Genomic DNA, 13,977 nt, shown 5'->3' on the forward strand with positions numbered 1-13,977 from the left:
GCAACAAGGTTTAATTGTAGCACAGCCACAGTAACCAACATCTTCACCACCATCATTAGTGCCCTGTATGATGTTTTATATGTCGGTTTGCTTGAGAACAACATCCCCTCCACAGCCAAGAATCAAACATCACTGCCATACTGCTTCCAGCCCTTCCCCAACTGTAGGATCGTGCTCGACTGCACAGAGGTTGCCGTCTCTAACACAGAGAGACTTGATGCACAGTGTCATTTGTACAGCCAGTACAAAGGACAAACCACTCTTAAAGCTTTAATCGGTGTTGCGCCTAACAGAGTTATTACTTTTGCCAGTGACCTGTATGGTGGGAGTGCCTCAGACAAGGCAATAACAGCTGACTGTGGACTTCTCCAACATTTAAATCCTGGTGATATGGTAATGGCAGACAAGGGCTTCACAATTCGGGACATTTTACCAGAAGGAGTTTCCCTGAACATCCCGTTTTTTCTCGTCAATGGACAGTTTACACAGGAGGAAGTGAACAATAACAGACTCATCTCAAAAGCTAGGATACATGTGGAGCGTTCAATTCAGCGACTGAAATTGTTTCATATTTTGGACCACATTTCGTACCAGTTCAAACAAAATATTAACAAAATTCTTAAAGTGTGTGTGTGTCTTACAAATTTACAAACACCCATTCTCCGTGAAAATGGATGAGTTAAAGGTATTGAGCTTAAAGGGATAGTGCACCCAAAAATAAAAATTAGCCCATGATTTACTCACCCTGAAGCCATCGTCATTACGTTGTGCGTCAAGTTCAAGGGTTACTCTTTTAGCATAAGCTTATAAAGCTTAGAAGAGCCAGGACATTTTTTAATATAACTCCAATTATCTGAAAGAAGAATGTCATATACACCTAGGATGACTTGAGGGAGAGTAAATCATGGGCTAATTTTTATTTTTGAGTGAACTAACCCTTTAACTATTGTACATGCATTCGTTTCTGCATATTTGCTTGCAGATATCAGATAAAAAAATTCAAAATACAGGTTAATGGGTGTAATACATATGTCTGTATGTAAATAACTGTATATATAGTTTTATTTGGTTACTCTATATTTTAAGGTGTCAATGTTACAGTATAATTATATATTGAAGTACTGAGTACTATTAGGGAAGGATTGGATGAGGGTTAGTTGCATGTATAATGTACTGTTATTGCTATGGTAAGTACATGTAAAAAGGACACTGTAAAATAAAATGTTACATTTAAAAGTTCTGTGTGTAGCATGAAGGTCCTACAAACGTGTATAATAAATAAATGCATTGCTTGTGTGAAATGCTAAATTCTCATTTATTTTCAAATTGAACAGTACTTACAACTGTGAGAGAATGTATGGTAGGAAAACATCTTTATAAAATATTTCCAGAATGTTAATGTTAACAGTCCATGTTGGGTCTTTGAGCACTGGCAGAAGGACAAGGTCAAGAGGAGTCCACACAAGCAGGTGACCGCTGTTAGCTCCGGTCAGGTGCAGGTTTCCCTGGATCTGATGCCAGTAGTTGTGAGTTTGTTTTAGTGTCAGGGAACCAACTGCTTCATCAAACTCCAGGAAAAAGTCCCTATTCTCTGCAGCCTGCAGGATAGTCTTAGTTCTGGCCGACCACGGACACTTGACTTCAATCACGCAGTTTCCGGACACCGTCCCATCCGGAGATCCACCAAGCAGGCCGGTATCAGATAGGAACAGTCCCCTCTCTTGTATAACACCACCAGTGCGCTCAGTAGCCGCGTTTCCACTGTCGGGCCAGGGCCGGGCCGTGCTAGTGTGTGCCAGGGCCAGTCGCGTTTCCACTGTCACTTCCGGGGCTTGATCGGGGCTTACTCGGGGCCAACGGCCAGGATTTCTGGCCCGTCGAATACATTGGGCCAGAGTGGGCCAGCTCGGGCTAGAGGTGTGGTTTAGAACAGAGGCGGAGTTCACCTGAGTCGGGAGACGGCAGCGCCGGATGATTCTGTCAGCATTAAAGACTTTTAAAATAATTTAACTCGCGTTCATGTTTGAATGCCTTGTGTTTGTGATGCAAAAGACTATGCGCGCTAACCATTACCATAGTAAACATAGTAAACGCTTGAAGATACGCATAGTGTAAAAAAATAGTGAACGCTTGAAGAAATCAGACCAATCATAAAGGCTATCACAGTCATGTTTTTATTTTATCTGTCAGTAGTCTACGTCTCGTCTCTTTATACCGGACTATCATAAAATAAAGCAACTTTTTTTTCGGGAGCTTCCTCTGTTTCTCTGACTGAAAATATCTGTATGGGAGTCGAGAGAGTGCTAAAGCTCCTCAGGTCGTATTTTTGGTGGCATATATTTGTAGAAATTATCATTCTTTCTAAATGTGATGTAAATATGTCCTGTAACTACCAGATAAACAGTAACGCGACTGAAGAAGTAAGTGTGTCCTCTTTCTTTTGTGAAATAGACCTACCGGTAATTTATTTCTAAATGTGACTAATGTGCAATTTTGACATAAATTAATTCATTTTGATCAATGTATCACTTTTTATTGTAAACCTGTGGTAAAACATCGATGCTTGGGTTTTAAATATTCAAGTAAACAACAAAAATGCCAGCAAACGGCCGCTTTTATCATGTTTGTTTTCAACGCTGTTTCCAGTGATTTCTGATTAGTTTTCTGATAAAACTTCCATTTGTTGGTGAATGGGTTAGTGTGACGTTGTTCCAGAGAGGCGTGTTACGGGCGTGTTTTAGTGAAGCGCTGTGGAGCTTCTGGCCCGACAGTGGAAACGCAGGCCCGGTGCTATTAGCCCGAGGCTATCAGCCCGGCACGGCCCGTTTAAAGCCCTGGCCCGGCCCTGGCCCGACAGTGGAAACGCGGCTAGTGTATTCCTGCTTCGCCCTTGGCTCATGGAGGATTCCCCAATCACATGCCTTGGGGGGAGGGGACAAATACCACTTAGTCTTAATAAGTGTATTCATAGACACAGATGCCTTCATTTTAAATATTCACTATACTACAACTTACTTTAGATCCTTCTTTGAGGTTGTACTGGCCAAGCAGGGTTGTAAGACTTCCGCTTGACTGCTGCCAAGACCAAACCAAAATTACTTGCGGTTATCCTTTTCTTGCGATATGCAAACCTGTTAAAAGAAACCAGCCACAAGAGAGACCATTGTTGCGCAACAATTGGCATTACAGTTTCATGTAAAAAAACATATGACCTTTTGCAGTGCATTTTCTAAATTCTGAGCAAATTTACAGCCTTTAGCAGACACTTATCCATATCAACTTTCAGTAAGTACATTTTTCAAAAGCAACTAACGTTCTTTTAGAGCAGGGGTGTCAAACTCAGTTCCTGGTGTGCCACAGCCCTTCAGAGTTAAGTTTCAACACTAATAAAACACACCTGATCCAGCTAATCAAGGTGTTCAGGATTGTCTTAGAGTAATGACAGCAGAATGTCATCAGGGCTAACTTATTTATGCTTGTGTTGTCTTTTTCCATGTGTTAAAGTTTCAGAGTCTTTTGCTCTCAGAACCACCAGAATTTTGTTTTTGTTAATAAGCTTTCTTACCACGATGCGTTCCTAGCCTGGCCAACTGTTGCTTCCTCAATCTGCTGCTTCTCCTGATCATTGACAGCAAGCATTGACAGCACATATAGAGCCTTGTCCTCAGCTTGGACAAAACCTGGGCTGGTCACCAGCCCATCAAATGTCTTGATTGGGAGAGTCTAGATTTAAAGTTAGGCACAAGTTGTGAAGTCAGTGAGGTGTCCACATACTTAGCCACATCGTGTTTACAAAATACATTTGAAATGAAAGCAATGGTTTACATACATACATACATACATACATGTGTGTAGTTTACCACATTTTTCATGAGCCTAAATTATGTAATGTTAGTTTTTAACTATAATAAACAGTTTGAATCAAGAAATGATTAAACATAACATTGTACAAAATTATGTGTTGGATGACAAAATCCTAGCTGAATTGTCATTGATTTAATGTAGTGTTATTGTAATGTTTCTACTAATTTTAAGGGAACATGAAAGTACAAAAGTAAAAAAAAAAAAAATACCTGAGGCGTCTCTGGACTCAAAATCCACCCCATCCCTGTAAAACGCCCAAGTTGCAATAAGGACACCCGAGCCCATTCTTTGTCCTCCTGGGTGACAGGTCTTTTGATGCCAGCTGAAATAATGGTATAAAACTGGTTATAAAAATGAATAGTAGTATTTAAGATCGTTTCAAGTGATGATGATTTCTCAATTTAACAGCCTTTTATTATGATCATTCATTTATAGCACAAAATCTAAGCTTTAAAAAAAAAACACACACACAAAAAAAAATCACAGTGTATATCTCAGCCTCACTGTCTTGCAACTATATTTCAATGTGGTGATAAAGCTCACGGTCATGATTTTTAGCTGAATTACAACACACTGTGAGTGTATGTTAGAAGAGTTTCATAAATATGATTAATCTTATTAGCAATAGCTTTAAACCACATTACGTATTTAAGACAATAATTCAAACCAGGCAACATCAACAAACTTATTACAAACCTCGTGTTGTGGTTGGTCTCATCTCAGACACTCTCTTGGATGCAATTTCGTCCCCCTTCGGAGTGTTGGCCTTCTTCCACACACATTCCACGTCGGTGCGGGACACATTTTTCTCAACCCAAATCAACAAAGCTGCCATATGATGGCACTTGTCTCTGCCGATTGGGCACTCGCATGTGCTGTACTTGACTGCTTGGCCCTCAACGTGAACCTGTATTGAAAACAATTTAACCCTCACCCTAACACTTCTAAAACACATTGCCGCCAGCACTATGTTTATCCTTATACTTCTGTAGCCATCCCGGGGCTGTCAGATCATACTAATGTTACTAAATTGACTTGCCTAAGTTCACTAACTTAACCCTCTAAAACCTGGCAGTCACATATTTTGCCATTTCATCTTCGTTTACATCCACAGTTAAAGCAGTCCTGAACACGTTTTCTTTTGAAATACCGCATCCAGAACATGGAATATCAAATTATGTCAACTAGCTAGCTAGCTTACAGCTAACTCACCTCAACCTCGTAAATCTTCTTTTTCATTGATGCCTGGACTCTACCCTTAATTATACCACCTGAGTGATGAGCTACACTAACCACTCTGTTGGAGTTAAAATAATTTAAACCCTTTTTGACCGCCAAGGGTGCCTCACTAAAGAAGGACGTGATCGTAAATAAATTTACAGGCTCCGCCATTGTTATTTTCTGGACGAGCGGAGCGCTTGGACCCGGAAAAGGCTAAACGTCACGTGTGACGTCAGACTTAACAATCGGATAGACCATAACCGATTATAATGTACTGGCGCTTTTCTGACGTCATTTGTCGCGTACGTGCTTTGTCGCGGTAGCATCCAATAGCAGAGCGAGGAGAGACGCGAGTGCAAGGGATTAAAAACTCCAACTACTTTAAAAGCCTGGGCACATTTCGGCTATGAACAACCTGGTGAGCACGACCTGCAGAAGACACGCGCTGTGTGCGCTCATGTCACGCACACATAGAATATGCAGGAGGTAATAACACTAACTTGATAAACCACGTTAGCCGTGTTCACCGCGAGCTGTTAGCGCCTGGCGGAGTCTGACTGCTTTAAGCCTCGTTCACACTGCCAGCGATTTTGTCGCTGTATGTCGCTAGTCTCTGTACTGTGAAGTCGCTTGTGGGCGTTCATAGTGCTGTCGCTCTAATGTGACTGGTAGACTGCACGTCTGGCCATATCTATACAAAATACCATCACAAGTGATATATACAACTATATCATTTTAATTTGACTAGGATTTAGGCTCAAAAGAAACAGTATGCTGTTGGGAGAGTGTTTTCAGAGCCGATCAGCCCTATACGCTCACTACGCAAGCTGCGTAGGGCCCCGCAAATTACTCAAGGCCCCGCCTCCTCCTCGTGTCATAGCGCGTCACGTCACCGTCAATTAATGTTTACAACATCCATGACAAAATGAAGCGAAACTATCCTTCTGGTCACGAAAAGAGGGGGAAAAAAAACCATGAAAGTGAACTGCGGGAACAACAATCAGGTAAACTTGTCTTCTCTCTAAGTTTGAGGTCAGCAAAGTAAAGTTTATGTGCATTTCTGTTGTGTTTTTTCGGTCTTGCTAACCTAGCTGGGCAGGCAGGCAGTGCATCTCTTGCATCACTTTGTGCCTGACAAAAGTGAGAGTAAAATACAATTATTTATTACGTTTGTTTTTGATAAACGACAAAGTGCAACGGTGTTTGTTTACTGCAGCTCGGAAAAGATAACCGCGTCGCGTGTGTTATCATGCGTTCATTCATATGCACGAAATTAAATGCGCATTTTTCAAGCAGAAATATATGTGGAGACCAGACAGACTGTACAATATATGGGCGTGAATGATGGCACTCCTCATCAAAAGTGCACATTATACATACATACTTTTAAAACAAGACACTGATTATCTAGTCTCAGTCAATGTGTAGTTAAAAACTCTATACAACTGCACTGCACTAATTATGCAAGATGGAAAGCAATGTATTGATAATTTGACAGTGATTGACTTGATTTATAGGCTATATTGAATTTAAAATGTTGATTAGCTGGACATACTGGTCAATGTGTGGATGCACATCCCTCAGTTAATAATAACCATAAATCAAGAATTGCTTCACCATATATATTAAAAAAAAAAAAAAAAAACTTTAACATGCTATGGCAAGCCATTTTAGCTTTTATTCATTCACAGTTTATGCATTTTTGATATCAAGCATTACATTTTTTTACTATTTGCAATGTGAATTCTTGATTATTTTTACTAATAGTTAGTCAATAATAGCTAATACTAATAATATTAATACTAATAGCTAATAGTAATACTTAGTTAAATTTTTATCTACCAATGTCTATTTTTGATATCAGGAATTACATGTTAACTTGTACAAAAGTTCATTCTTGATATCAATGATGTCATCACTCACAGGGATTATTGATATCTGCATAACTAGTTCACTAGTTAAATATTACAAGAGCCAAGCCATAGTATAAATAGTATTTTATATTTGAAAATGTATAAAAGAAAATTGGGAGCCAGTTTGAATGGGTCTGATGCAGCTTATAAAACGAGTTATCCATAATTTGCAGGTGCTATGCTTAAGTTTGTCAGTAGAGGAGATGCTGGACCATCAGCCAGTACAAGCACAGACTCAGTTGATACACATCCAGCCTCAGCAAGTACAAACACAGACCCAGGTGAAGTACAGGCAGTCTCAGCCAGTTCTAGCACAAACCCAATACAGCCAGCTTCAGCAAATACAGTACAGCCGTCTTCAGAAAGTACGAACACAGTGACAGACCCAGGTGAAGTACAGGCAGCCTCAGTCAGTACTAGCACAACCAGAGGTGTACAGCCAGCAGCAGATACAAGCAGCTCAGACCCAAATAGAACAGTTGCCGCTCCACCAAATGACCCAGCAGATTGGCCCCCCGTCTTAACAGACTTTATGAGGACTGAGTTAGTGCGCAGAGGTCCATTCAAACCAGGACTGGATTTTTCTTTCCCTAAAGACAAGTCTAGAAGAGCTTTCCATTCAGGCTTATTACAGAGAAAACTGTCAAATGGGGAAAAGATTCACAGGAGCTGGCTTACATACTCAATCAAAAACAATGCTGTTTATTGTTTTTGCTGTAAGCTCTTTTCTACAAAAGACAACAAAATTATAAAGGAAGGTGTGAATGACTGGTCAAATATCAATGCCATTCTGAAACACCATGAGAGTAGTCCTGAACACACACAAAATATGATTAAGTGGAGAGAACTTGATCTGCGCCTAAGTCAGGGTCAGACTCTTGACCAGATACAAATGACCATTTATGAGGCTGAAAGAAAGAGATGGCGTGATGTCCTTACACGTTTAATAAGTATCACCCAGTCTCTGGCTGAACGAAACCTAGCATTCAGGGGTTCGTCAGAAAAACTCTTCCAGCCAGATAATGGAAACTTCCTAAAAGAGGTTGAATTACTGGCAAAATTTGATCCCATTATGGAAAACCATCTCAGCAAAATTAAAGATGGACAGACACATGCTCATTACCTTGGGCAGCACACACAGAATGAGCTAATACAGATTGTGAGTGGCAAAATTCTGGAAGCAATAGTGACTCAAATAAGAGACTCAAAGTACTTCTCCATTATCTTGGACTGTACACCTGACATTAGTCACCAAGAGCAAATGTCCATTATTCTGAGAAGCGTGGCTTTAAGGGGAAAGCCAGAGATCAAGGAGCACTTCCTCGGCTTTGTAAATATTGAGGCTACAACAGGTTTAAATCTGTCCACTGTCATCTTAAATAAGCTGAATGAGCTGAAGATTTCATTTGAAGATTGCAGAGGGCAAGCTTTTGATAATGGGGCCAACATGAAAGGCAAGAACCAAGGAGTACAAGCCAGACTGCTCAGAAGAAATCCCAGAGCCGTGTTTGTCCCATGTGGAGCACATACTCTAAACCTTGTAATTGCAGATGCTGCCAAATCTTCAAAAGATGCAGTCGGGTTCTTTGGACATGTGCAAAAGCTCTTCACCTTCTTTTCAGCTGGCACACAAAGATGGAGTGTTTTAAAGAAACACGTGAAGATAACCATGAAGTCATGGAGTGACACAAGATGGGAGAGTAGGCTCAAAAGTGTTCATGCAATAAGGCACCAGGCATCTGAGGTTCGGGAGGCATTACTGGAAGCCAGACAGACAATCAATGATCCTGTGGCCAAAGTGGAGGCACAAGCACTTGCAGAGGAAGTTGGGTCCTACCGCTTCTTGATTTTCTGTGTCGTATGGTGTGAGATACTGACTATTACAAACATAGTGAACAAGCTCCTCCAATCCGCCTCAATGCAGTTGGATATAGCAGTTAATTTAATCTCGAATGCAAAGGCTTCCCTCACTACATACCGGGACACTGGATTCTCTGAGGCACAGACAACAGCCACAAGCATTTGCGAAGTAATGAATGTGGAGGCTGTTCTGAAAGAGAAGAGACTGAGAAACAGCAAGAGGCATTTCAGCTATGAAGCTCCTGATGAACCAATGACTGATGCACTGAAAAACCTTGAAGTCAACTTCTTTAACATTGTGGTCGACTCTGCTGTGACATCCATGGATGAGAGATTTGAAACACTCAACCAGGTGAAATCCAAATATGGAGTGTTGCTAAACTTCAGCACTGCCTCACAGATATCTAGTGAATCTTTAAAGGCTCACTGCATGGAAGTTCAAAATACTCTAACCTTCAGAGATGACTATGACATCAGTGGAATGGATCTGGCACACGAGATTCAGAATTTACCTGATCTGCCATCAGATAAGATGACTGCATTTGAGTTGCTTTCATTTCTCTGTGAGAAAAACCTGGAGGAACTCTATCCTAATCTTTGGATAGCCCTAAGAATTGCAGTCACCCTGCCTGTAACAGTAGCATCGTCAGAGAGGAGCTTTTCAAAATTAAAGCTCATCAAAAGCTACCTGAGGTCTTCAATGTCACAGGAACGTTTGAGTGGATTGGCCATCATGAGCATAAATCATGATGTGGGGAAACACCTGTCCTATGATGACATCATTGATGATTTTGCCTCAAGAAAGTGCAGAAAAGGAATATTTTGATGGTAAGATTTTAATTCAAACATTCAAATGTTTACGCATTTGTAACATGTAACGAGTAACATGTAAGATTGTGTAAATGACTGTTTAACTAACTATGTGATATTCTTCTCAGTTTCTTCTAGACCAGGGGTCTCAAACTGCCGGCCCGCGGGCCATTTACGGCCCCCCCTCCCCCTCCCTCCGGCCCGCAACTGATGTAAAAAAATATAACATAATCCGGCCCGCAAAACAATTTTTTTTTTATTATAATTTTTTGGGGGGTTCATGCCAATTTAAAATACCACTTCATATTAATTTGAAACAAGAACACGATTCTATAAAATAAAATAAATAATTAAAAAAAAAAACGTGAATGCGTAATAAAAAAATAAAAAAATAAAAAAAACCCGCGCAAACCCGGCATATTTGATAAGAGAGCTGATTTTGGTCCTAGGAGTTTATTTGTGTGGCTGCTAAAGAAATTGAAAATATGTCTCTTTCCAAACCGAAAAGGAAAGTGGATGATGAACACAGACAGTTTCAAGAAAGATGGACATTGCAGTATTTTTTTGTGGAGTTTAATGGAAATGCTACCTGTCTGATATGCAAAGAAAAAGTCGCAGTCCTAAAGGAGTATAATCTCAAGCGTCATTACACAACTAAACATGGAGAACAATATGAGAAGTACCAGGCAGACGAGAGAGAAAAAACAGCCATGAAGTTGAAGAGAGAGCTAACTTCCCAGCAAAGCCTTTTCCACAAAGCCAAAAAGGATGCTGATGCTGCAGTTGAAGCAAGTTATGTGGTGAGTGAGTTGATCGCTAAAGCAGGAAAGCCATTCACTGAAGGGCAGTTTATGAAGGATTGTATGTTAAAAGTCGCTGAGATTCTATGTCCAGAAAAGAAGGGCTTGTTCAACAATCTCTCTCTTTCTGCAAACACAGTGGCCGAGCGGATTAGCGAGTTGTCGAGTGACATTTATGATCAATTGCGCAGCAAAGCTAGAGTTTTCACTGCGTACTCTTTGGCGCTCGACGAAAGCACAGACAAAACAGACATTGCGCAGCTAGCCATTTTCATCAGGGGTATTAATGAACAATTTGAAGTGACGGAGGAGTTGTTAAGTTTGTGTCCAATGCATGGTACTACAGCCAACGATATATTTCAGCAGCTGTGCGACGCGATTGAGCGCGCTGGTTTGCCGTGGAACAGACTGGTGGGCATTACCACTGATGGCGCCCCATCTATGACAGGCAAAAAAAACGGACTGGTAGCGCTGGTACAAAGAAAGTTAGAAGAGGAAAATGCAGATCCAGCAGTTGTTCTGCACTGCATTATACACCAACAGGCTCTGTGCAGCAAATGCCTGAAATATGAACATGTCATGTCTGTTGTCCTGAAATGTGTCAATTACATCAGGTCGAGAAGTTTACAGCACCGCCAGTTTCGGGCCTTTTTAGAAGAAATTGAGTCAACATATGGCGATGTAATTTACTTTACTGAGGTGCGCTGGCTCAGCAGGGGGAATGTCCTGAAGAGATTTTTTGACTTAAGAGCAGAGGTGAAGAGATTCATGGAAGATGGCAGAATGGATGTTCCTGAATTTGATGATCCTAAATGGGTCATGGACCTTGCATTCTTAGTGGACATAACACAGGAGCTGAACATCCTTAACTTGAAGCTCCAGGGTCCTGGTCAGCTCATCACAGCAGCATATGAAAGTGTGAAAGCTTTCTCCACAAAGTTGAGATTGTGGAAAACTCAGCTTTCTGCAAAAAACCTCAGTCATTTCACTACATGCAGATCTCTTGTGGAGGAGGGCACAGCATTCAGTGGTGATGAATATGCTTCTGCTATTGACAACCTACTGGAGGAATTTGATCAGCGTTTTGCTGACTTCAAGTCACACCGTGACACTTTCCAGCTGTTCGCAGATCCCTTCTCAACTGACGTGGAGAGTGTCCCAAGTGTGTTGCAAATGGAGCTTATTGACTTGCAGTGCAACAGTGAGCTAAAAACTAAATTCAGAGAGGCACAGGGAAAAGCAGACAAGACTGGACAGTTTTTGAGAGAGTTACCTCCATGCTACCCAGAGCTGTCCAAAGTGTTCAGTCGGGTAATGTGCCTTTTTGGAAGCACATATCTGTGTGAGAAATTGTTCTCAACTATGAACTTCAATAAATGCAAGTACAGGTCCAGGCTTAGTGATGCCCATCTTGAAGCTGTACTCAGGGTTTAAACTGTGACCTCCATCAGGGCAAACGTGGCTCAGTTGTGTGAGCAGAAGCGCTGCCAGGTGTCTGGCAAGAAATAGAATAGTGTGCAAATAGGGATTGCATGAGTTCACTGCAATGTTGTTAGTTCAGTGCAATGTTTTGACAAGTTATTTAAGTTAAAGTAAAGTAAGGGAAAAAAGGTTGCACTAACTGTTAAAATTATATTATATATTGTTAAATATATGTTTAATATACTGATGTTTAAATTTTTTTGTTAAGTATGACACAAATATGTTGTTTACATAATCTGAAGTAAATGAGAGCTAATATTTCAGCAAGTGAAGTAAATTTCCTGAAAAATATTGCGCTTTCTTGTTGTGCTTGAATGTTAAAATGGCCCTCCTATGAGCTTTCGTTCACACCAGTGGCCCCCAGCCAATTTGAGTTTGAGATCACTGTTCTAGACAGTCCAAATAGACTGGTGTTGCCCATACTGATGCCGAAAATGCCCAGGCTGTAGAGAGAACCTAAGTTAATCCCAAAAGCCAAAGCTCAGAGTTATAATTTATTATTTTCTTCTTATTTATGTTTACGTTAATATTCACTTACTTAATAATATTCACTTGTTATCTTAATATTCTATAGGAAATACTCTATTCAATAAATATTGTTTGTTTGAACCTCATTCTGTATTGCGACTGTTTTGTTTAAAGGAGGGAGGATTGTATTGGGATCACTGAAGTGTCAGGTGTGACTGTGTGGCAATGGCAAATGGTTTACATAGCTCACGGCGTCACGGGTCAGTTAGAGGGCCCCTTAGCAGAATTTTTCTTAGGGCCCCAGGGAGGTCAGGATCGGCACTGAGTGTTTTTATATTACCACAGCAGTGTTCAGTGGATTAAATCATTTAGCCTACTGGATTAACGATCGATCAATCAACAGATTAACTCATACTGTCATAAATTACTAAAACGTCATTCGAATTTGACAAATAATCAATTTTCTTGTCCCTAATAGTCAACATAATGCAGGGGAAACTGTAAAATGATCTGCAGCAGTGCTAAACTTGCATCATAATTACAACACTCGAACTAAATGTGTGAATTAAACTCACTGAGACTGTCGACAGTTTCTTTTCCATGCATCATTTTATTATATCCATGTATGTGGTCAAATCATATAAAACAGTGAAATCGCCCTCGAACTCTTCTGTCTTGCCTGCACTCGAGATGGTGACGTGAGCTGAGCTCCTCTGAAAGTCTTCTTTCCTATTGGTTGTCGCTCGCGAAAATCGCTTCTCATTTGCATAAAGTTGAAATTTCTGAACTTTTGTTGCGCGTCTCGTGTCGCTTGACACGCCCACATTCTGTCGCCAACGGTCACTGTCGCTCGTGTCGCCGGAAGTCGCCAGCGCTCCATTGAAATGAATGGGATCATGTCGCTTTGTCGCTGCGTGTCGCTGGCAGTGTAAACGGGGCTTTAGAGACGCGCGGATGAGCTCCAACGTCACCTGAATCTGCAGCCAAAACTAAATCATCCGCCCGCCCCAATAACTCTCTCTGATTTAAGTATCCGCACCCGATGGTCAAATTACAATTATTCTGTGTTACGCGTGATTATAAATGGATGATCGTCACCTTCAACAGCGGACTCGGCGACGGTTGATGCGCGCATCTTTAATGGAAACATAATACACTGATTAATGAGCGATGCTTTTAAATGAACATTTCTTTCAAACAAAATTTATTTGACAGATTTTCCTTTTCTTAATGGCATAAACAAGCTTTACTCCATTGAACCTTAACCTGACTTCCCGAACAGGCGAGCACACGCACACACACACATCACTTTTGAAGTAAATTTTAAAATTGAAGATGCGGTGCATCGTGATATCGAATTGAACTGAATCGATGACATGATAATCGTAATCGATCCGAACCGTGAGACCAGTGTCGGTTCACACCCCTAATAATGAACATACTTTAATATAAAAAATCCACCTGGAATAAATGTTAATGTCTCTTACAAAACTACACAATACCTGTTCTGCACTTGCTTCTGCCAAACAGGGTGTTTTGTCTGCTACGTCTGTATTCAT

The 13,977-nt window shown here is 40.8% G+C and overlaps 1 protein-coding gene across 1 annotated transcript; it reads left to right on the plus strand.

The window, feature by feature from the left end:
* The first annotated feature begins 5,883 nt into the window (after positions 1-5,883).
* On the plus strand, positions 5,884-9,802 carry LOC309505449 (zinc finger MYM-type protein 1-like). The gene is made up of 2 exons (XM_082178830.1): positions 5,884-7,284; positions 7,327-9,802. Exons 1-2 carry the CDS (start codon positions 7,177-7,179, stop codon positions 9,682-9,684), a joined length of 2,466 nt encoding a protein of 821 aa, XP_082034956.1. The 5' UTR covers positions 5,884-7,176; the 3' UTR covers positions 9,685-9,802.
* Positions 9,803-13,977: the final 4,175 nt, after the last annotated feature.

This window comes from Leuciscus leuciscus, assembly GCF_965113295.1.
Source record: "Leuciscus leuciscus genome assembly, chromosome: 9".
NCBI lineage: Eukaryota > Metazoa > Chordata > Actinopteri > Cypriniformes > Leuciscidae > Leuciscus > Leuciscus leuciscus.

What these genes read in the sequence shown, in the direction of transcription:
- LOC309505449 (XM_082178830.1), top strand. Translation starts at nt 7,177, where the DNA reads ATGCTTAAGTTTGTCAGTAGAGGAGATGCTGGACCATCAGCCAGTACA. An exon ending in CAAACACAGACCCAGGTGAA is followed by an intron (nt 7,285 to 7,326) that starts GTACAGGCAGTC and finishes AACCCAATACAG; the next exon opens with CCAGCTTCAGCAAATACAGT.